The sequence below is a fragment of the Budorcas taxicolor genome, chromosome 2 (genome assembly GCF_023091745.1).
Source record: "Budorcas taxicolor isolate Tak-1 chromosome 2, Takin1.1, whole genome shotgun sequence".
Lineage (NCBI taxonomy): Eukaryota > Metazoa > Chordata > Mammalia > Artiodactyla > Bovidae > Budorcas > Budorcas taxicolor.
This window is the reverse complement of record NC_068911.1, coordinates 40,816,787-40,839,936: the sequence shown is the minus strand read 5'-3', so window position 1 is coordinate 40,839,936 and position 23,150 is coordinate 40,816,787. Positions and strand designations below refer to the sequence as shown.

General features: G+C 53.0%; 1 protein-coding gene and 1 non-coding gene across 2 annotated transcripts in view; both read left to right on the top strand.

The window, feature by feature from the left end:
* PDPK1 (3-phosphoinositide dependent protein kinase 1) overlaps positions 1-23,150 on the top strand; it is a 59,864-nt gene that overhangs the window by 34,890 nt on the left and 1,824 nt on the right. Inside the window, exons 6-13 of the mRNA XM_052652428.1 lie at positions 303-400; positions 9,548-9,623; positions 13,062-13,130; positions 13,354-13,450; positions 14,360-14,533; positions 16,012-16,229; positions 21,843-21,900; positions 22,742-22,894. Of these exons, the coding sequence (XP_052508388.1) occupies positions 303-400; positions 9,548-9,623; positions 13,062-13,130; positions 13,354-13,450; positions 14,360-14,533; positions 16,012-16,229; positions 21,843-21,900; positions 22,742-22,894 (943 nt within the window). The remainder of the gene's footprint in view (positions 1-302; positions 401-9,547; positions 9,624-13,061; positions 13,131-13,353; positions 13,451-14,359; positions 14,534-16,011; positions 16,230-21,842; positions 21,901-22,741; positions 22,895-23,150) is intronic.
* Positions 11,282-11,353, top strand: TRNAE-UUC (transfer RNA glutamic acid (anticodon UUC)). The gene has a single exon. It is a non-coding gene; the product is annotated as a tRNA-Glu (tRNA).

Sequence of the window (23,150 nt, the reverse complement as noted above, 5' to 3'; positions counted from 1 at the left end):
TGATTCACATTTATTGTGTAATGATACCACAGAAGGCTTAAAGGCTCTTTATAAACATGAGGGATTATACTTCAGTTAAAAGTTTATTAAAATGATAGATGCGGTTATGAAATGATTGACTCGAATGTCTCACTGGATGCAGTTGGTGGTGTTCAGTGCTAACTTTAGACTTGCATTCTTGGTTGTTAGTCTATACCGATTATAGGTATTAACCAGTTCATTTTGTTTTTAGCTAAATTTGGAGTGTGTAATGTTACTGTTTCAAATATTTCATCTCAAGTGTGAAAAATCTGCTTTCACAGGGACCTGAAACCAGAAAATATTTTGTTAAATGAAGACATGCACATCCAGATCACAGATTTTGGAACAGCAAAAGTATTGTCCCCAGAGAGTAAACAAGGTGTGTGTTTCATTTCCTGCAGACCCCCGCTCTGTGCTTCAGATCAAAATCCTCTTAGAAACCGGTGGAGTGCCTTGTGCTCATCATTAGTGACAGTTGTTTGTAGTACCTTTGTTATTGTAAAGAAGATGCCTGAGTGTTCAGCAGGGAAGCCCCTGCCTCCCGGGCAGCTCTAGCAGAGGGCCTGGTCGGCGACTGTCTGGTCTAGTAGGGGCCGGGAGGAGGCTTCCCCAGCATCCGTGGTTGGTCCTCTTGGCCTTGAGTGGTGCTAGGTCCCCAGGCGCTTTCTGTACCTTGTCGCAGGGCCTCGGATGCCTGCCGTGGCTCACCCTCCCTAGTCATCTTCCTGGAAGGTGCTGTGGTGTCTCATTTGTTCTCATCTCCCATGCAGAGGTGTGGGCTCAGTGGGATCAGCTCCCAGTTCTTCCTTTTGGCACTGTGGGTTCTCTAGGGCAGGGAGAAACACATTCACGATGCCCCCTGTCTGCCTGTCTCCTGTGTGCAGATGCCGGGGCGGTGGCCCCAGCACGCCGATCACAGGTTCTGTAAGGTCACAGAGTGGAGTGGGGGCTGGCTTTTCCTGCTGGTCCAGCGCACGTTCATCATTGCAGACCCTCCTAACCACTGCCCCTCTCTGGTGTTTCCTAGTTGGATTATGTGCTGTGACAGTTGCTGACAGCCTCCCTGAGGTAGAAGAGAGCCTGGCTGTCTTAGCTGGCCAGGGGCTTCTCGGCCAGGGTGGGGTGCAGGCATCTTTCAGCCCTTCAGGTGTTTGTTGACTGGAAATGATAAACTTCGAGGTATACAGAATGGCAGTTTAACTCTGAAAACTGTGTTGAGGTGTTGGGGTAGAGAGAGAAAACATAAAGTTCTGTGTAGTGGGGTTGCAGGAAGCTCAAGGCCCATGTGTGAATTAATAAATGACCCTGAAAATGAACCTTGGGTGTGGGGCCAGGTGTGACGGTTAGCGCTGCCCTGACCTGAGAAGCTGCTACAGGGACCCCCACGTAGGGGCTGTGCTTCTGCTGGGGCTCATGGGTACCCGTGAGACAAGGACCTTGATGGGGGGTGGGGACAGACACGCTGGGGTGGGTAGAGGGTTTGCTGGTGGAAGGAAGATTCAGACAGAAGCCCCCACTTTGCTGCAGCTGCTCTTTTCATCTGTAGCTTCTTGGCATCTCTGTTTTTTTCCCTTGTGTCTGTTGAAGAAACCAGGTCGTTGTCTTGCAGAGCTTCCCAGAGTTTGTTGATGGCACCTCTGTGGAGTCCTGTAGCGTGCTCCTTTCCCCTCTGTATGTCTTGAAAGTCGGGAGTTGGATGTGGCTGCTTGATGACATTCAGGTTCAGTCCTTTCACACCAGCGGCTGGTGTGCGTAGCATGTTCTTCCGTTGGGAGCATGTAATATCCAGTCATCTCTCCCTCTGTGATGTCAGCAGCCCTTTATAGCTGCAGTGGCCTAGATCTATCAGTTCATTAGAGAATGCAGAGTGCTCGTAGCCCAGTGCTTTCATTCTGGAGCTGGAATTCTTTAAAGAGAAACTTCTCCTTTGCCACTATTTGGTTAACTAGTGACATTGATTGTAAAGGAAAAACTGGATAAATGCTCGCTTCTTTCCCCTTTATTTACAGCTTTTGAAAAGTGTGAATTGGTTCACTGTCCTGATGACCAGTTCATCAAAAACATTATTACTCCACCTCATACCGTACACAGAAGTTAACTTGGATAGATCAGAGATCTGAATGTAGGAGCTAAAACAATTACACTCTTGGAAGAAGGCATTGGAATAAATCTCCATGACCTTGGGTGAGGTAGTGGTTCTTTAGATACAATACCAAAAATATAAGCAGCAGAACAAGTTTTAAAACTTTGGTGCTTTGATACATTAAGAAAGTGAAAAAGACAACCTGTGGGGTTGAAGAGGAAAAAAAATTTCAGCTCCTGTATCTGATAAGGGACTTGTACTCAGAATATATGAAGAATTCGTAACAACAACAAAAAATTTTTAATGGGTCTGAATACACATTTTCTCCAAAGAAGATAAACAAATGGCTGATAAACACATGAAAAGATGCTCAGTATCACTCATTTTTAGGGAAATGCAAACAAAACTGCAATGAGATATCACCTCACACCAGTCAGAATTACGTTCATCAAGAAGTCTACAAACTATAAATGCAGGAGAGGGTGTGGAGAAAAGGGAACGCTCTTGCACTGTTGGTGGGAATGTGGATTGATACAGCCACTGTGGAAGATGGTATGGAGATCCCTTTAAAAACTAGGAATAACACCACCATAGGACCCAGCAACGCCACTCTTAGGCATACACCCTGAGGAGATCAAAATTGAAAAAGACACAGGCATCCCATTGTTGATTGCAGCACTATTTACAATGGCTGGAACATGGAAGCAACCTAGATGCCCGTCGACAGATGAATGGCTAAAGAAGTTGTGGTACATACACGCAATGGAATATTACTCGGCCATAAAAAGGAACGCATTTGAGTCAGTTCTAATGAGGTGGATGAACCTAGAGCCTATTTTACAGAGTGAAGTAAGTCAGAGAGAGAAAGATAAATATTGTATTCAAACACATATATATGGGATCTAGAAAAATGGTACTGAAGAATTTATTTACAGGGCATCAGTGGAGAAACAGACATAGAGAATAGACTTATGGGCCTGGGGAGAGGGGAGGTGAGGGTGAGATGTATGGAAAGAATTAATATGGAAACTTACATTACCATATGTAAAATAGATAGCCATCGGGAATTTGCTGTATGACTCAGGAAACTCAAACAGGGGCTCTGTATCAACAGAGGGGTGGCATGGGGTGGGAGATGGGAGGGAGGTTCAAAAGGGAGGGGATATATGTATACCTGTGGCTGAAACATGTTGAGGTTTGGCAGAAAACACCAAAATTCTGTAAAGCAATTATCTTTCAATTAAAAAATAAAAGTAAAACGATTTAGAAAAGAAAATACATAGAAGAAAAGAAATAAGAGCAGAAATTAGTGAAATTGAAAAAAAAAAAAAAACAGTATGGAAATTTAACAGAGCCAAAGTCCAGAGGGAAAGAGGCTGAGTGGTCCGGGGATGCCAAATGTGAGGACCGTGGGTCTGAGGGGGAAGAATGCCCCTCAGTGTTACCAGGTCTTTGTAGAAACACCCAATCCCGTGGGGGTCTTTTTGACACTGTCATTTTGCCTAAGTACAAACAGAGTTGGGAGGCAGGTATTATTTTAACAGCATTTGAAACTTAAAAATGTGGGCACAGTCTTATGTTGTGCCTGTCACTGTTCTATGCTTCCATTATCCCTTTCTGCCATTCAGCACCCTTAAGACCTTCTCTGTTTCTCACCACCATTGCCTTTGCTGGCTCGCAGCAATATACAGTAGACACCTCTGGAGATTTTATTCAGGACGCAGTACCTGTAGGTCTGGGCTTGGGCTTAATACAAGGTCTCTGGGAGAACCATCTCTGGAAGAGAGGGCTCCCTGTTCTTGCTTCAGTTTAATATGCTGAAATTTGCAAATGCCATGCACACTTGTAAGAATGTCAGTTACAATTTAGTCTATAGGAAATGACCATTTGATCAATAAATTTTTGCTTTTAATTTCAAAAAAAAAAAAAAAGTGAAAAAGAACCCATGGGGTTGAAGAGGAAAAAAAAAACTTCAGCTTCTGTATCTGTACCCACAATATATAAAGCACTTATAACAAAAAAAAATTTTTTTAATAGGTCTGAATAGATATTTCCTCCAAAGAAGAGGAAACAAGTGGCTGATAAACACATGAAAAGATGCTCAAGATCCTTAGGGAAATGCAACTCAAAACCACAGTTAGACACCCCTCCATACCCACTAGGATGACTGTGGTTGAAAAGACTGTAAGAAGCGTTAGCAAGGATGGGGAGAGATTGAAGCCCTCATGTTCTGCAGGTGGGGTTGTCAAATGATGCAGCCGCTTTGCAAAAGTCTGGCAGTTCCTTAAAAGGTTAAGCATAGTTATGTTGTAGTTGACAGTTCAGCTTCTAGTTAATCTATCCAAGAGAACTGAAAAACGTTTATATAAAAGGTTGTACACTGGTGTTCATAGCAGCTTTATTTGTAATAATCAAGGCTTGGAAACAGCTCAGGTATCCATCAGCTGATGAACGGATAGATGAGGCATGGCTGTCTGTGCAGTGGAGTGTCGTTCAGCCTTGGAAGGCATGAAGGTCTCATAGAGGCTGCAGCCTGGGTGGACTGTGAAAACTGCTTGAGTGGCAGCCAGCTGGGATCAGGGCAGGGCTTGTGCTGCGTGGATAGGTCAGTTTGAGGGTGCTGCTGTCTTAACAGCATTGTCTTCTGACCCTTCACTGTGGAATGTCTTTCTGTGTATAGCTTTTGTAATTTCAAAAATTATTTGTAGGTTTTGGTATTACAAGCTTTGTGCTTCTTTTGTTAAATTTATTCCTAAGTATTTTTTATTTTATTTTTGAAGTTATTGTAAATGTAGTAGTTTTCTTAATTTTCAGATTTTTCATTGAGGGTGTTTAGGAATATAGTTGACCTTTTTGGTGTACTGATCTTACGTCCTGCGGCCTGGATGGACTTGTGTATTACTTGTGATAGCGTTTGAGCAACTTCCTGGGGACCTTTTATGTACAAGATGATGTCATCTGTCATTAGAGACGGTTTTACTCCTTCCTTTGCAGGCAGGATGCCTTTTGCCTCACGTTCTTTCCTGCTTTCCTGGTTTGACCCTCCTGTTGACTAGCGAGAGCAGGCATCCTTGTCTTGTTACTGATCTTAAGGGGAGAGCTTTCAGTCTTTCACCGCTGATGTTGACCACTGAGCGTGATGTTCCTTGTGGGTTTTTCATGGTGTCTTTATCAGGTTGCGGATGTTCCCTTCTGTTCCTAGTTTGTTTTGTAATTCATCATGAAGGAGTATTGAATTTCGTTAGATGCTTTTTCTGCATTTCTTGATCGAGTGGGTCATGTGGGTTTTGTTCTCTGTTCTTCGTTTCTTTATGGCTGTGCTGGGTCTTGGTTGCTGTGCATGGGCATTCTCTAGTTGTGGCCGGCGGGGCCTACTCTGCTTGGTGGTGCACGAGCTTCTCATTGCATTGGCTTCTCTTGTTGCAGAGCAGGGGCTCTAGGCATGTGGGCCTCAGTAGTTGGGGCACACGGGCTTGGTTGGTTGCCCCACAACATGTGAGATCGTCCTGGACCAGGGGTCGAACCTGCATCCCCTGCGTTGGCAGGTGGATTCTTAACCACTGGGCCACCGGGGACGTCCTTGTTCTTTATTCTAATGATGCGATGTCATAAATTGATCGGTCTTTAATGTGGTGAGCCACCCTTGCATTCGCAGGGTAACTCCCACTCGGTCGTGGTGTACACTCCTTTTTATGTGTTGCTGGATTCGGTTTGCTTGTCTTCTGTCCAAGGGCTAATAAGCACATTTTGTGGAGTGTTTGCTGTGCCTCACATGTGGGTTCACGGGTAAGACAACGGCAGTGTGCACTTTCAGCTTTGGAGAGGGTGTGAGTGTCTTCTGAGCTTAGCAGCACATCAGGCCCCTTTACGCCACCGGCACCTTGGGGTCCGACTTGCAGATATCTGGTGGCCAGAGTGGTTCCCAGCCCAGGGTACTGGGCGGGTGTTTTGAATCGCTTGGAGGGTGGAGATAAGAACCCAGCTCAAATCCTCCTCCTCTGGCCTGACCCTGTGGCCCCTGTTGAGTGGGCCGTGGCCCAGAGGAGGCAGCTCAGGTCCGCAGTGGCTCTGGGCCTGGTCTCCAGGGCCCGGGGGAGTTTGCCTCTGGCTGATCTCTGAGCGTCCAGGGGAGGTGACTAGATTACCTCCATGGTTTGCTCCTGCGCTCTCATGCTCTTCCCTGAGATGCACAGAGAAACCTGCTGTTTGTGAAGCTGGAGAGAACAGTCCTTGTTGTCACTAACCTTTCAGTGAAATGGAGCATTTTCTTCAGTTTGAAGGTGGGAGCAGACGTCTGTCAGTAGAAACCACAGATGTTTGCGTGTCCTGTCCCGGTCAGCACAGTTGGTCTGTTGTTTGTGCTCACCGCCGGATCTTGTTAGTGCATTAAAAAAAAAAACCACCAGATAACTGGTACCTTATGCATTTATTACTTTAATATTTTGATACTTTCATTATGTGTATAGTCTTATGTATTTTACTTTATGTCTTTAGAACATCATTCTGAGGACAGGAGTTCTTCTCCATACTGTGGAGGAGTGATTCATCTCTAGACTAATGAAAGAGCTCTTTTCCGGGGGTGTGACTCAGTATACCCCCAGGGTCTTGGAGTCCCTTTAAGAAGGTGGGGCTCCTGGGAAGAGGAAGCAGCAAGGGTCGCAGGAGACAAGCAGACGTAGGCCCAGGAAACTACAGCAGTGGCAGCAGCAGCAACCCGGTCCAGGGCCATTGTGATTTGCTCTTTAAAGCCCTGCTGGGCGGGGGAGGTGGGGGGGGGTGTCCTGTCCACTTTGTTTTATGCAAAATGTAGCTGTTGCAAAGCATGAGCGCTTCTGAATACTTTGTGATAGCCTGAATTATTTAATTATGTGTAATGCATATCTTTTCATACAAAATATATTTCTAGAGCTTTTTAATAGCATTTAAAAAAAATCCTGGAAGAAACGCACGCTTCTTACGCAGAGCAGGAATGCTGCCCGGGTGCAGTGTCTCGCGCAGCCCAGCCCCTGAAGGGTTGTGGTTTTGTCCTGCTGTCCGTGCCGACTTCATCCTGGAGGGTCAGGTGCCAGAAGGGCAGCCGCGGGGTCAGAGGGCACACCTGCCTCTTCTCTGTGGCTTTTGATGTTTGTTGGAAAGTTGCTACCCTAAGTGACATCATCTCACATCCCCACCAGTGACACTGCATGGCCTTCCTCCTCGCGCGCCGCTCGGCGCTGTGTGTTTCCCTCCCTCGTCGCTGGTTTGATGGCTGTCCTGTGTTCACGAACGCGTCTGTGACTCATTGTGAGGTTGAAGGATTTCACTGGGCTTCGGCTCCTACTGCTTCCTCTTGCAATCATCTCCGAGCTCTTGGTGTATCTGGGTCCTGGCAGGTGCAGGAGAGTCCTTGACCTCAGGGACCAGTCACAGGTCGCCAGGCCCTAAGAAGCTGGATCCCCCAGCAGGACTGAGCGCCCCTCAGCCCCAGGAGGGTGCTGGGTGGGGGTGTGTGGAGCCAGAACCTGAGCGGGGCCTCTGTCGTGGACGCGTCTGTGTCCTGGGGGTGGGCCAGGAGGAAGAATCCCCAGCTCTCCTTTCTCCCCTGGAGAAGCCCTCGTGGCTCCAGGGCCTGGAGACCAAACCTGGAAACAAATGGGGAAGAGGCAGCAGGGCGGCCTTGTGTGTGTTCCTTAGCTTCTGCCTTTGGAGGTCGTTGGACGCAGTCAAGAGGTCTCCCCCATGGGAAGCCCTGCTGGGTGCCCACCGCAGGGATGGCAAGTGGGGAGCGGAGGGCCACTGGCCAGCGGGCAGCAGACAGTTGCATGCAGAAGTGGTGTGGCCATGGGCCCTGGGCATTTTTGCCTTTCCATTCTGGTGTTAGGTTATTTGTATCTGCGTGCGGTGAAGACTCCAGCTGTGGGCAGGCATAGCACGGGTCTGGCAGGTTTACCGCAGGCAGCCGCACCCCATCAGGCTGTTTGAGGCGGGCCCAAGCCGTGGCGCCCAGGACAGAGCCTTCAACCTATGTGGGAGGCACTGTGGCCCCCCGACTGGAGCTCTGGGTGGAGTAGGTGGTGGGCTTCAAGAAGGAGAGACTAGAAGGCACTGTGAGCTGTCCTGCCTCCCCAGCTCTAGAGCAGTCCACACCGGGCTGGCTGCCCTGCGGCGTGCGTGACCGGAGCTCGTGTCTGAGAGGGCGCTATTGCATCCCCTGAGCCTGTGGGCTTGGAGAGGTCCTGGTGAGGGGCTGTCTGGTGCTCTGCCAGCGTGCTTAGGTGCACCCCTGGCTTCTGCCCACCTGGTGATGACAGCCGCTTCCCACCCCTCTGTCCGGGACCCAGTTGTCCACAGCTGAGGCAGGGGGCCAGCAGGCGGGCCCCTCGCCTGTGGCCTGTTGCTGTTCCTTAGCGTTGTCTGACTTCAGGTGAGCCTGCAGGGCTGGGGCCCTCTCAGGGGTTGGTGTGTAATGTTGCACCTGGCACACTTCCCAGGTCGGCTCAGGTGAACAGAGACCAGTAGTTTCTAGCCCACGTTATTAAAGCTGGTGAAGGAAAAGTCAGCTTGACTGCAGAGGGTCAGGCCAGGTGAAAGGGCCTGTGTCTGGAGCCCGCGGTATTGAGCCAGGAGAGGTGCTCTGTGTTGCCCTGCGGGGAGCCGTCGGAGGGACCGGTGCCGTGGGTGTCCCTGGGGACCCACCAGTGGGGTGACAGTACTTGACTGTGGGGTGCTCACGGGAATCCCCGGCCCCGTGTCCTCTGGTTGTGGCCAAGGACAAGAGCGGCTGTTCCGTCCCCATCGCGGGGATGCCTCCGGGGGTGGGGGAAGGGGGCACACGGACTGGCCGTGCCCGCAGTGCAGCTCTGTCAGGGCTGCCAGCTGGGGAGGAGCCCTGGGATCTCCTGAGGTGGTGCAGCGTCCACCTCCTCTTGGCCGTGAGGGGTGGGTCCGGCACCAGACCTCGCAGGGCTGCAGCTGACCTTGGAGAGCCTTGCACGCACAGTCCAGGACTAGCGGGGATAGAATGTTACAAGGGCATCGGGCCTTCCTTGGCTCCATGAGCTGTTGTTACGAGGAGAGGGTCTCCCTGCGGGGGGGTCCAGTCCTTGGCCACACACTGTGTGTGTGCAGGGCTGGGTTAGGCACCCCGGCTCTAGCAGTGTGCAGACGGGAGCCCGTCCGCAAGGTGCTCCCTGCTGACAGTGCGCTGGGCGAGGGCTACTCGGGGGGTGTGGGCGGGAGGAGGGCGGGCCAGAGGGCTGCCCTGGAGTCAGGGCCACCTGGCAGCCTCGGGGCGGGGGTGGGCCCCAGAAGAGGGTGCAGGGGGTCCCCAACAAGTCCCGCTCTCGGGAGGGTACAGGTAGATGGTGGGTGACCGCGGCGTCCTGAGAGGTGAACACTGACGGCAGTATCCGCGGTGGAAGCGCTGGCTCAGCATGACCGTCTCCTCTCCCCTCTTCTCATCAGCCAGGGCCAACTCGTTTGTGGGAACAGCCCAGTATGTCTCTCCAGAGCTGCTCACAGAGAAATCGGCCTGTAAGAGGTAACCTGCTTTCCTCTGACCCATGCTTCTCTCTCCTCTAAACTGCTGGTACTTCTTTCAGGTGAAATCAATAGTTAAGAGAATGCCTTTCATGGCCTTTACCTAGCTGAGCCTCCTTTGGAAGAAGTTAGCATTTTGCCGTTTAGACAGTATCTTTCCTTTGGTAACCTGCGTGTTAACTTTATTGTCACTGCTTATCCTTCCTGGGTGGTGATTGCTCTTATGCTCTGAGATTTGGTCTTGCTCCTCTCGGAACTACTGACCACAGCGAGGAGCAGCATGGCCAGCGGGTCTGTCTGATTGACCCGAGGCTTCCTGCCGTGGCCTGGCGCCCGGGGAGCCTCGGCGCCACCTCTGCTCAGGTCAGCTGCTGAGTGTGCCACGCTCTGCGGAGGGCAGGGCGGGCCCAGCCGGCCCTCCAGGAGCCAGGCCCAGTGGTGGCCACAGACTGGAGGACCCAGGCAGAGGCCTCAGTTGTGGAAATGAGAAGTGCAGGGGCTGGGATGTTGTCCCCAGAGGGAGGTCCGGAGCGTGGAGAGGGTTAGCGACGGGCAGTGGGCAGTGGAGGTCAAGCAGGTGGGCGCCGAGGGCCTGAGGCTGGGGGCATCTGCGGGGCTGTCCGGAGCAGGCGTGAGGCAGGCGAGGATGGAGAGGCGGCGGTGCGAGCGGGCCGTCAGGGTGCGGGGACAGGGTCTATGGTGAGGCCTTTTCAGTTCTTCCTGCCCTGGGCCAGGCCCTTGGCCCACAGGTGCCATCAGAGCTGACCAGGGCCCACACGGCCAGTGTCTGCGCCCGTGGGCTGCACGGTCGCCTTCCTGGCGCGACAAGCCTGTGCCAGAGGCAGCAGGGGTGAGGATGGTTCTGGGCACAGAAGTTGTTTCTGAGCCTAAAGGCTTTTCAAAAACTCTTAGGGAGTGGATGGATCCACAGGGCACAGACATGATGGGTAGAAAGATGTTAGGAAAACTTGGCCATCTTAGCAGTTGCTGGGCTCTTTGTTTTTTTGTTTTTTGTTTTGTTTTACTGAATCAACAGACTTGGAGCTCTTCCTGTGGCCAGACGCTGTTGTGGCTCAGGGCTTCCCCGTGGGGCAGTTCTCCCGACAGGGGACTTCTGGTCTAGACAGTTATGATGTCACACTTCATGGGTGGGGAGGCACTGGGTGGAGCTGGGGGTGCCGCCCAGCGTCCCGCAATGTGAAGGCCCCAGCGAGGACGGCGGGTCTCGGACGCCCCGAGGGCCCTTCTGAGGAGCCCTCCTCCAGGCACACTCAGCCAGACTCTCCAGTGTGTCCCTGCTGGCTGAGAACCGGCTTTTCCTCTCGTTGGAGCCACTTTTAGAAAGAGGAAGCTCTCACTGCTGATTGAGGAAGGTCTCCAGGCCCTGCTGAGGGAGAGGAGGGCGCAGGGGCGCTCATCTGTGCGTTTAAACCTCTAGCAGGACACACAGGGCGTGGACAGCTGGCTGGCTGTGGGGCAAGGGCTACACCAGGGCTGAGGGGCACACCACTGGGCATCCTTTATGCTTTTTAATTCTTAAAGTCATCTGATACATAAAAATAGTTAAGAATTTTTTTTCTGATTGTAAAAATGATACCTTTTCATTATAAAGACTTCTTAGAAAATATGAAGACTAAAAGAAAGCAATTAATAGGGAGTTCCCTGGTGGTCTAGTGGTTAGGATTCAGCACTTTCGCTGCTGTGGCCCAGTTTCAATCCCTGGTCGGGGAACTGAGATTCCTTAAGGCAAGCAGTCAAAACAAAAACAAAAAGCACTCAGAGTCTCCAGCCTACTTGCAGTCACAGACAATGGTTTGGTGTGGCCGTCTTTCCAGCTCCTTTTTTCTGTGTGTTGTGTATGTGTTTACGGAGTTTTTGTACAGCTGGAATCACACTGAATGACCAGTTTTGAATCACGCTCCCTGTGATTAGCTGATGGACATCTCCCATGTCACTCCCAGTGTTGGCAGAAATCTCTTAAGAGCTGTGTGGTCTCCTCACCTCGGTGTAGCTTATCCAGCTTCGCTGTGGTTTCTCCACGCCCGACACGCCTCCCGCGCGTGCACAGCCTGTGCTGGGGAAGACAGGCTCCTGCCTGAGCAGCCGGGCGCCACGCTGCCCCATGGTCTGCTTTGAATTTCAAGAATAGAATGACTGTTTAACTGAGCATTTAAAGAAATCACTGGTGCATACTGCTTTCCAGAAATGTTCATTGGCTTCCCCTGTTATTTTTCATCGCATTAAAAAACATTAAATGATAAGACGCTTGTGGAAGGTTAGCCCGGGGCTGGTTCTGCTAGCAGTCCTGCTCCCGGGAGATGACCCGGGACGGCTAGGGAGGCAGCCCCCCCCCCCCCTTTCTGGACACTGTCACAGCACAAGGCCGATGCTTTTCTGTCAGCGTTTGTCTTGTGTAGCTCCCCCTGTTAACTACACCAGACAGCAGAGAACGCCAAGCGTTAAGAACTAGTCATTGAGAATGCGCATTTGTTTTTAACATGCCTTCACCCCACCTGTGTGTTGTGACTCAGATTTCTGATCTGTGGCATTTTTAACTCACATTGAGTCCTTCATCTGCCTGCCATGCTGGTGATGTGGGTCCGAGGACCGAGCCTCCACCTAGGCCCCCAGCTCTGTAACTGGCCCGTTGTCTTGCCCACGACCTATGAGCTCGTTTTCGGAGTGCCCGGTGTGGCCTCTTCCAGGAGCTGCCTGTGTCCAGCACCCCATGAGCCTTGTACATTTAGGGCTTGCAGGGCGGCCGCTGGCCGTGCAGGGCGAGTTGCCTCTTGGTGCTTTCCTAGGGCTGAGCTGGGAATAGAATGCAGAACTGACAGAGGAAATAAAGCATGCAAAGTAGTTCTCAGCGAGGACTCTGCGATGCCCCAAGGGGAGGGCGTGGGTGGGAGCAGGGCAGCCCCTCCAGGCTTCCTGCAGCTGGTCCTGGAAGCTCAGAGCCCTGGGGTGTCTTTCAGAGTGTGTGGTTGAAATGTTCCTGAGGGGCGGGCAGTGCCCCCCGAGTCCAGGCAGTGCAGGAGAAGTGCTCCATGCGCAGCCTGACACGCGAATGGCGTCCATGTCCTTGGGGCGACAGTGGTGAGGGGGGACTCTGAGCCTGTGCCCTCCCTGGCACTGGAGGAGGGGCTTTTCTGCCAGTGGCTGCTGCCCTCAGGAGTGACCACTGCTCCCTGGTCAGGGTCAGGCCGAGCCTGTGCGGGCGCTGGTTGCCCCCGAGGGAGGCACCTGGTCTGGCCCAGCAGGGAGGCCCCCTCAAGGGGAGCCCAGAGCAGGTGAGGTCTCCACCGCACACTGGCCTGGTTTTAAAGGAGAGGAAGGGGTGAGAAGCTGAAGCAGGGGCGTGAACAGATGGAGGGACCTGAGCTGTGCTCGCCGCTGGAGTTACAAATGTCACTCTCCTGTGTTTTCTGTTCCCGTGAAGTTCAGACCTTTGGGCACTCGGATGCATCATATACCAGCTTGTGGCAGGACTGCCTCCGTTCCGAGCCGGGTAAGAGACCCTGCCCGGCTCTGGCCGCCCCTTTGTGCAGCCTGATGAACGGGAGAGGGAGGTCCTGGGGGCGTGGGGGGGCCCTCCTGCCGGCTCTTGAGTGACTGCGGTGGCTCTCTGCAGGAGAGGGAGCCGGCTGGGCCCGGAGGGCTGCAGCTCTGTTCTGGGATGGGCTGGAGTCTGTGTGCCCCCACCCAGAATGACAGCTTTTCTTGTTTTACAGAAATGAGTATCTTATATTTCAGAAGATCATTAAATTGGAGTATGACTTTCCTGAAAAATTCTTTCCTAAGGCGAGAGATCTTGTGGAAAAACTTCTGGTAAATGTTTTGCATTTTCTTCTCGTGAGCTCATCCAGTAGCCATCCCTGAGTCCCTCTCATCTTGTGGTCAGAGGGGCTTTCCTTGGCAGCACCATGTTTAATAAAGGGCATTTGAGGGTAGACAATGGTTATAGGTAGATGCGTGTCTCCAGTCTCTTCCCATCAAGCCTTTTCAGTTCCCAAGTGTCTGACTTTTGACCTTAATAAGACAGGAAGTTACTCTAGCACTCTGCAGTTGCTCATCAGCACACACCGCACTTTAGGTTGCGGGGTGCTAGGGCTGGTTGTGCTGCGTGGCTGGTGGTGTAAGTTCCGCCCAGCGACGTTGGTGGGTGTCCGCCTTAGAGTCAGGCACGCAAGGTGTCAGACGTTAGCACAGGGACAGTGTGCCCAGGAACGGAGTGTCTGTGTGTGTTCTGGAAACTGCAGTGTCCTTTCCCCTGGTGTGTGTTGGCTCCACACCTTCCCTTTGCTTGGTCTGGGTGAGAAGGGTGCGTCTACCTCTGCCTGCCTGGCCCTCCTGCGCTGTCCCCAGTCGGGGAAGCCTGCGTCCTCCATGGGGCTGGGAGCAGCCAGATGCCCAGGTCCCTTGGAGCCCTCTGTCTGCGTGAACTCTTCATTCTCTTCCTGAAGCCAGTGAGCTCCTCTTTTTCTTGTTTTAGGACTTTGAGAGGATACTTGCCACTATTCATGAACTTTTAGTGTCATGATTATTTTTGCCTGTGTGAGGAGGGGCAGAGACTCCAGAAAAGTGAAAGGATCCCTGAGGGTGACTCCGTTGTCCCCAGCCCTCCGTGTCCTTCCAAGTTCCAAGAGACCCCAAGAATTGAGAACTACTCAGAAGAGTTTTTTTGGGTCAGAATTGTGTTTTAACCCCAATGCTGACTTGTCTCGACTTCTGTTTCAGGTTTTAGATGCCACAAAGAGATTAGGCTGTGAAGAAATGGACGGGTATGGCCCTCTGAAAGCCCACCCATTCTTTGAGTCCATCACGTGGGAGGACCTGCATCACCAGACACCCCCGAAGCTCACAGCTTACTTGCCGGCCATGTCGGAAGACGACGAAGACTGCTATGGCAACGTGAGCCGCACTGGGGCGTCCCTGGGGGTGGGACGGTGGCCGGAGCGAGAGTCGGAGGAGATACGTGGTGGAGGGCGGTGAACACTGGCCTCGAGGTCCCCACTGGGATTGAAGAGGCTTCTGTCCTCCCCGAGCACAGAGTGCCAGGCCCGGGGCCGTGTGCGTCCCTTTCACCTTTCCTCTAGTTAATTTTTGCCCAAAGGGATTGGACCAGAGCCTGGGCACCAGTTCTCCTGGTGGGCTTCTGTCTTTGGGTTTTGGCTGGTGTCTTTATAATTGTGTATCTAAAGACATTCTAGAATGCTTCCTCTATTTCCCAGCGAGTCCTGGGCACTGCTGCTTTGCGCTTTCAGGGCACGTAGCATTGAGGATGGACGCTGGTTGCCGTCGGCTCTTAGCACCCAACTGTAGGCCTGAGGGGTGGGCAGCGGAGGCCTTTGGCGTACTTGGTTCCTTAACTCTCCTGGGGAAGGTTGTGTTTATGTGTAGTTTCAGATGTTTTTATTGTCAGCCACAGTCCATTTTTCTGGTGTGATTTCTGTCATTGTGGCTTGTAACCGGTCATCGTATATAGCGCTCCACCTCAGTTGACTGAGGAATTCTAGAGTTTATCTTAAAAGTAACTCACAGCTGAGTTAAAATTACAACAGGCATCGCCTCCTAGAGATCAAGAGCGCCTCTCCATGGCTTCTACCTACTGTTTAAAGCTGCACATCCCCCTTCTTTTGCCCTAAAATATCCTTTATGCTCAGACTCAAGGAGAGCCAGACATGGGGAGTCATCCATGCCCCCCCTCCGGTCTGCTTCCCTGTCTCACTGGCTCCAGCTGTCCGCGGCCTTTGCACACGCAGAGGACTTCCTTCTTGGCCCTAGTGGCCGACCAGACCCTTGAGCCCTGATGCTGGCATGGGCAGGGTTGCCAGGGCCTGTGGCAGGGGGGTCCCACAGAGGGCCACATTCTGCTGGCTGGGCTCCGAGGGAGTTGTTGTCTCTGATCTCAGTGCCCGGGGACCCTGGCTCCACAGGGCGTCTGTACACTCCTGCGTGTCCTGTGCAGGCCCTCTGTCTGCTGTCTCATCGTGTTTGCCAGGGTGAGAGCTCCGGTGTTGCCACCTTAATCCTGACCCTGCAGGGCAGCATGGGACCCACGGAGGTCAACAGGCCCAGGTCCTGGCTCTCCTCTTCCTGTAGGTCAGCCCCTCTCAGGGGTGAACAGCTTCTGAGGTTGCTGTCAGAAGCGGGGCGCAGGGCAGGCCAGGCCCAGCCTGAGGCTGGGTGGCCTGCTGTGTGGTGAGGAGAAGTCTGAGTGGCCCACACTGGTCAGGGCACTCCGAGCGGGGCCCCTGGTCAGCAGCTTGTCTCCCTGGGGGCTCGACCTTCAGGGTGTGGGCCACGGGGTACCCTCCGGGGCAGGGGGGTCAGGACCCTGGGGGCAGAGGGGACCTGGGCGCCGCGCTCACTGCCTGCTCTGCCCGCAGTACGACAATCTCCTGAGCCAGTTCGGCTGCATGCAGGTGTCGGCGTCCTCCTCCTCGCACTCCCTGTCGGCTGTGGATGCAGGCCTGCCCCAGCGGGCGGGCAGCAACATCGAGCAGTACATCCACGACCTGGACACGAACTCCTTTGAACTGGACTTACAGTTTTCTGAAGACGAGAAGAGATTGTTGTTGGAGAAGCAGGCCAGCGGAAACCCTTGGTAAGGACGCACGGGCGTGTCCCGCCCTCTGTCCCCGCTGCCGTCAGGGCCCCGGCAGGCATAGCTGCCTTTTGCACATGAGGACCCGCCCCTCGAAGCGCCGAACTGGAAGTGGGTGTTTGGAGCGCTGGCTGGGGGCTGTGTGGGGTTGGCCTCCCTGGGGCTCAGCAGGCCAGGCACGCCAGCAGTGTGGTTGGACTGGGATTCGTTGTGATGTAAATAACCGCCACCCCCTGGTGGAGAGTTTAGGATGCTCCGAGTTTTGGCTGCTCTGGGTCACCCTCTGCGCCTTGTCTCCTTCATGGTGCGCCCTGAGGCGGCGGGTGGGGCGCCTGGTTAGGGAGGCAGTGCTTTGTACCCACAGTGCCCGAGAGTATCCGTTTCCCGAGGGCCCACCTGCCCTTGAACGTCTGGCTGCTCTAGAAATGGGCCCTGTGAACGGGCACCTGTATTCTGGTCGGGGCATACCTCTTCCATGTGTGCTGGCCACTTGTGTTTATTTTTTGAGGTACTTTTATGTCCTTTGACCCTTTTTGGGGTGTACATTTTGGGTGTTTTGAAATTTGACTTTTCAGCGCCCTGGATATGAAGACTCCCTTGTTTATTTTGAGAAAGCATTCTTCTTCGGTTTATTTTTTCATTCTACTTGTGCATCATATTTTTGGGAGGGGAAGTTGCAAATTCTTACAAAGTAAAACCAGTTGGTGTGTTTCTTTTCTGCTTTCCGTCTTGGTCCTGTTGAGAAGAGGTTCTCTGCCTGGACGTTGTCTTCAAGCGTCTTCTTAGTTTCACCTTTTGCACGGGCAGAGAGGAGCCTTTGGAGGGCCAAGAGAAAGACCCTGAGTTCTCTGAATCATGACAGGGAGGAATCCACTCCAGAGAAACTGGGCACAACTGTATGAAACAGAAGCAAGACAGACGCTGCTTTCCCTGCCTGTGGGGTCTGCGCAGCTTGCTGTGTTGTGTCTGTGAACAGTATCTTTGCTGTTTTGGTGCCCAAGAAGTTGCAGCAGCATCTGGACACCAGTCACTCAGAATTTCAGAGATAAAAGAATGGAATGTTGTAAGTGACAGGTGATGAGCTCTTTCCAACCCAGACACCGTGCAGCCCCTGGAGCGCCTTAGCGAGGAGTTAGTTGTGGTGGAGCGCTGGGAGTCTGAAGAGTTTCAGGCCACTGGCCCTGCTGACAGCCCCTGGGGCCACGAGCATGGTCCATGACTCACTGGAGTGAAGATGTGGCTGCTGACGTGGGTAGAGAGTTGGTGTCTCTGCCTCCACGTGGCTCTCTCCCCTTCCAGGTGGACAGACCTCCAGTGGGACTGCACTCACTCACTTTGCTGGCATCTGTCTGCAAGCATTTGCCCCGCTTGCCATCAAAGAAAGTGTTCTTTTACGTTTTCCCTGTGTGCTTGGCAGGAAGCGCCATGTGTGAGACAGTCTGTGTTGAGCACCCCTTTTGAATGTCACGATTTCTTCTGGAACAAACGCGTTGCTGTGTAGTGATGGTTCCAGAGCAGTCGTAGGTAGACCTGCCAGCTGCAGGGCCAGGCGGTGCGGGAAGAGCCGGCTCTACAGCCAGCGGTCACAGGCAGAGGAAGACAAGGCCTGCTAGGGAGGACGTGTTTGGGGAGTGTGCTGTGAAGCGGGTGAAAGGGCTGCAGAATGCCTCCTGCTGCCCCTGCCTCTGGGGCGAGGCCGCTTAAGGCGGGCTCTGCGTGCTCACCTCGCTGAGAGCTGGACGGCTGGTCTGCTTTTGGGAGCCCGTTTGTCCTGGAAGGTGTGCCTGCCAGTTGGGGTTATTCAGTCAGCTGTTCAGCCAGTGGTGTTCTGGGAAATGAATGGAATGAGCCTGTAGCTTCAGGGAAAACAACTGCTAGTGTTTGTTACCAATGATAAAACCACAATCTTCAAGTGAAAATTCGAATTTGGGCAAACTTTACCCATCACTGTCAGCTTGACATCTTCCCAGTGCTTAAAAGAGAAGGTGCTTTTGAGGAGAAAGTTAGCAATGTTTGTGGATTGATTTGTTGATATCATAGAATGAAATCAGTCAGGATCCGGAAGAACCAGTGTTGGGTGCTGTTGGACCATTCAGGGTGGAGCACCCGGTCACAGTGCAGGGGGATGGGTGGGCTCTGGTGTCCTGGAAGATGGAAAATCCATCCCTGGGGATTTGGATTCCATGTGGCAGCTAACCTGTAAGAAACGACACTTGGAGGCTTCTGGTGTAGTGTCAAAGAAGAATGCCCACAAATAACTGAAAGGCTATAAGTACTCCCCTCTGAGGTCTTCATGCGCTTCAGCCTGGACACCGCATCACAGCAGAGTGAAAGCAGAAACGGATAGGAAAACCCAGCTCTCTGTGGAGCCGCATGTTAGAGGAATTTGCAGAACATGTAACAGTTTTCTGCTTCTTGTTAATTACCATTGTTTTGAAAGAAGTTATTTTAAAAATTAAATCATTTATATTAATATGGGATGGATTTACTTTGCCTTTTAATGAGCTAAATGTTTGAAATCTGTTTTAATTTCTTACGCATAAGTACGCATCTGACCCAAATGAGGGAGAGCTCTTTGGGGTCTTCGTAAAGTTGAGTGCATAAAGGGCCTCATGCCCTGAAGGCTTCAGAGAGGGCACTTGGGGTGAGCCGGCCATGGCCACCTGGCCCTCCCTCTCCTGCCTGGCAGCCTGGTGTGGGGGCCCCACTGCGGGGCCTTGTGGAGCCACCTCGGGGCTGAGGCCGGCTGACAGCCCTCCTGCAGCAGCCGGGGCTCGCTGGTAGCCTTGGGCTGGTGGCCTTGAGGTGGGTCTTCTCAGGGTCTGGGTGGGGTGGGAGGGGGGAGGGGGAGGGAACTGGCTCTGGAGTCAGGAAAGGGGGGGTTACCCTGTCCCACCGAACCCACCAGACAATGCCCGCCCCACAGAGCCCACTAAACTAGGGCCCCTCAGGAAGGACCCAGATCCAGTTAAACTGACACAGCACCATGTGGGTTCTGAAAACAACTCAGAAGAACATCAACAATAACAAAAAGTGTTGTGACTTTCATGAGAAAAAGTGTGATACTTCCTCTCAGAGGTACTTAAAAACCAAACAAAAACAAGACTTGAAACAGAAAAAAATCATGTGAAGTGACGTGGGTGGCTGGCACCTGAGTGGTGGAAGCCAGAGGCTGTGGGGCAGCAGGCTGCGTTAAGCTGTGGCCACACGCCGCTTATGTGCTGAGAGTCAGGTGTGTCTGACTCAGGTCTGCACGCTTGCCAGAGAGGCGGTGCCAGTGCCGGGTGGGGCCTGGGCGGTCCCCTCAGAAAGTGGGGATTGACTTTCGGAAGTGAAAGATGAAAATGCTTCCTTAGTCCTTACATGTTTCAGGGTAGCTGACTGGTTGGTCAGCCAAGTGAGTGGGCTGCCGAGCTGTGGCTGCTGCCCAGCCGCTCTGCACGCTGCTCCTGGGCTTTCTCACCGCGGCCTCCGCATCCAGCCTGCATCCAGCTCGGGCTGCTCCTGCCCTGCCCACCGAGGTTCTCCTATCTCGGGAGAAGCCGGGAGCGAGCGTGCGGGCAGAGGCCTGTGCCAGGAGATGGCCAGCCCTGCGTTTGCAGATTCCCGGATGGGACTGTTCCTGCTGGGAGCATGCTCCTCTTTGCTGTCTTTGCGTCCTGAGGGTAAATTCCTGGGAGTGGGATTCCTGCAGTATTCAGTGAGTCCCTCCCGCCGTTACTGCACCCCAGTGCATCCCGGGAGAACGCCAGAAGAGTAGGGCTCCGTGTCTTTGTTTAAAGCCATGGAGAATTTGGGGCCACTTCATTTCTTTGGGGAGAATTTCCAGCCTGTGCCTTTGGCTCAGCTTTCTCTCGAGGTTCTAACCCTTTCAGGCTGCTTTGCGTGCACTCTGAAGCTCAGGTGTTGGCTGTCTGTAGCTTATCTTTGCGGAAGGTCTTCTCCAGCCTGTTTTCCTGTAAACTGTGGTTATTTCTGTAGTTAGAGGTTCCTTTTGTTCCCTTGTATTGTGTGTGTTATTCTGTCTGGTGACTTGTTTTCAGCATAGAGAAGGCTCCTTCACACCGAAGCTTGCCTGCTGTCCCCTGCTCTCTTGTTCTCCTCCTGTTTGACCTCTTTATGCCATCCCCGCTGAGGCCGCGGAGGCTGCTTCTGTCCTTGCCTGCCTGACTTCCCGGGCGACCCGGCCCCTGCCGCCCCGCTAACTGCGGGCTTTGGCGGTGAGGTCCTTGACCACCCACCCCTGGGACTAGACTGTACTCGGGACACACACACACACACACACACACCCCTGGGACTAGACTGTACTCGGGGGACACACACACACACACACACACAACCCCATTATCAGATCGGATAATCTGATCATCTCCCACCTGTCATCAGTGTGTGGTTCTGACATGGTGGGACCTGCTGGTCACAGGGGCTCCTCTTGGACCCCATGGGTTCATCTGCATGTTTCTGCCCTGCAGGAGACCCTCATTAAGTCTCCTCACGAACTTCTTGATTTTTTTCTTTTTGTTTCAAGTCTTGTTTTTGTTTGGTTTTTAAGTTCCTCTGAGAGGAAGCATCACACTTTTTCTCATGAAAGTCACAACACTTTTTGTTATTGTTGATGTTCTTCTGAGTTGTTTTCAGAACCCACATGGTGCTGTGTCAGTTTAACTGGATCTGGGTCCTTCCTGAGGGGCCCTAGTTTAGTGGGCTCTGTGGGGCGGGCATTGTCTGGTGGGTTCGGTGGGGCAGACCTGGAGGCCAGTTAAACTCACAGGAGAAAGTGGCCCCCCAGCCGGGCTGCCTCACACGTGTGCCAGTCCCAGGAGCAGCCAGGAAAGTGGGCGGTCTGCTCATCTCTGGGGTAAGATCGTCACTGTGTCGGGTGACAAGCGTCTCATGCTTTTCACTGTTTCTACAGTAGAACCTTTAGATCAAGAGTTTCAGTCAAGTCAGACAAAACATAAAGCGCTAACGGCTAGCTTTAATCAAAAGAGAGAACCTGCAGACGCTAAGGTCCCAGGAGTCAAAGCGGACGGTACTTGTTACTAATATGTTTTAAGTCAGAATCTGTGTTTGGGAGTTTTTCTTCTAACTTCCTGCCATGTTTGGATACAAGTGCTTTGTTACTATGATAGAAACATCAGATGAGATGTTCTTAAACCAAGTTTCCAACTTGACTCTTTAGGGGTTTGTGATTCTACAGAGTACAGTGGTTTCCGAGCGCCGCGCCGCATCGGGGTCCCAGCTTAGCTCAGTGATGTGAGAACAGCAGTCTCTCTTTCCCCCCAGCTTTGCTTCCGGGTGGCGAGCACGTGTGTTCCCGCCACCTGCCCGTGCCTTCCCCTGTCGAGCAGACGCTGCTGAGGAGAGCCGAGGCTGGGGTCTTGCCAGCACCCGTGGCCCCGGGCCCACGGGCAGGCGCGGTTCTGTGCGGTGCACGTGCTAAGGCGCGTCTGCAGTTTGCTCCCCTCACTGGCGTGTGCTTGGGTCTCTGAAGGGGGAGGCTTGATTGAGGCAGGGTTCACAGTGCTGTCGGGGAGTTTGTTCTGAGGGAGGAGTTTGGAGAGTTTCTGACTCTGACATGAGTGTCTGATCCTTGTTTGCTTCTTTTTATAGGCACCAGTTTGTAGAAAATAATTTAATACTAAAAATGGGTCCAGTAGACAAGCGGAAGGTAAGTTAAAGTCTGGAGGCGCCTTCCTGAGCGTCCGTGTCTTCCTCCCATTCCTCCCTCTGAGAGATCATCTCTGCATGTCAGAGCTAAGGACGGCCTCAGCCGCTCGAGGAGGCCTCTGAGAGCACTGGAGGCTGGGCAGACAGAAATCCGGCCTCTTGTTGGAGACTGGGGAGCCAGGGTTCTGATTTCTGCCCGATGCTGGGGTTGGTCACTGAGGTCAAGGTTTTTGTCTGGTTGAGGAACCTCTGTTTATATCCCAGCAAATCATTTATTACTTTATCAGGATTGTTTTTGAAAATCTTACTCTGTTTTATGAATTAATTAAATGGATTAACGCGTCCAAAAATATCAGACTCTGCACACGTTCTCTCTCCGCTGCTGCGGGCCCTTGTCGGCTCAGGCTCCCCCACCGCGGGTGTCTCTGCCCCGAGAGCCTCTGTGAAGGTGGCGGGCAGGGGGTCAGCGTTCAGGACTCGGCCTTGGCGTGGAGCAGAGGGCCTGGGAAGCGGCAGGGCCTGGGTGCTGAGGGCAGGCTCTCTGGGCCAGGCTGCGGCCCCATCCCGTGCGGCAGCCAGAGTAGGACGTCCCGTCCTGGACGCCGGGATCCGGCTCGCACCAGCAGGCGTGGTGCTGCTGCTTCCGTCTGACCCAGGGGCCTGGTCCTGATGAGGGGAGGTGTGCCCGCCCCTGTCCCAGGCCAGTGGGCAGGGGCTGGTGGTGGTCCCCGTGCTGGAGCGCCCCTGACAGTCCAGCATCCGAGGCGGCAGCAGGAGCAGTCAGCCTCCACTCTGAGCCTTAATGAGCAGTGTCCTTTCTCTCCTGTTGTCATTTGCACCAGGGTTTATTTGCACGGCGACGACAGTTGCTGCTCACGGAAGGGCCACATTTGTATTATGTGGATCCTGTCAACAAAGTCTTGAAAGGTGAAATTCCATGGTCACAAGAACTCCGACCAGAGGCCAAGAATTTTAAAACCTTCTTTGTGCACACGGTGAGTTTGTCCCCACGGGCTCCCCTGCCTGGCACTCGGGCCTCTGTGCCTCCAGCCAGAGCAGTCAAATGCTGTGGCTAGCAGGGCAGGTGCAGCGGGGGGTCGTGGTCCCTCCTTCCCCACACGCCAGGGATCCCAACATTCACGGCTCAGCTCGGAGTAGGGTCAGGAGACACCGGTGCTTGTTCTCAGTCTCAGGGTGACCTCACCCCCAGGGAACTGCAGGTCCTGGCCTGCACGTTTAATCTCCGCACAA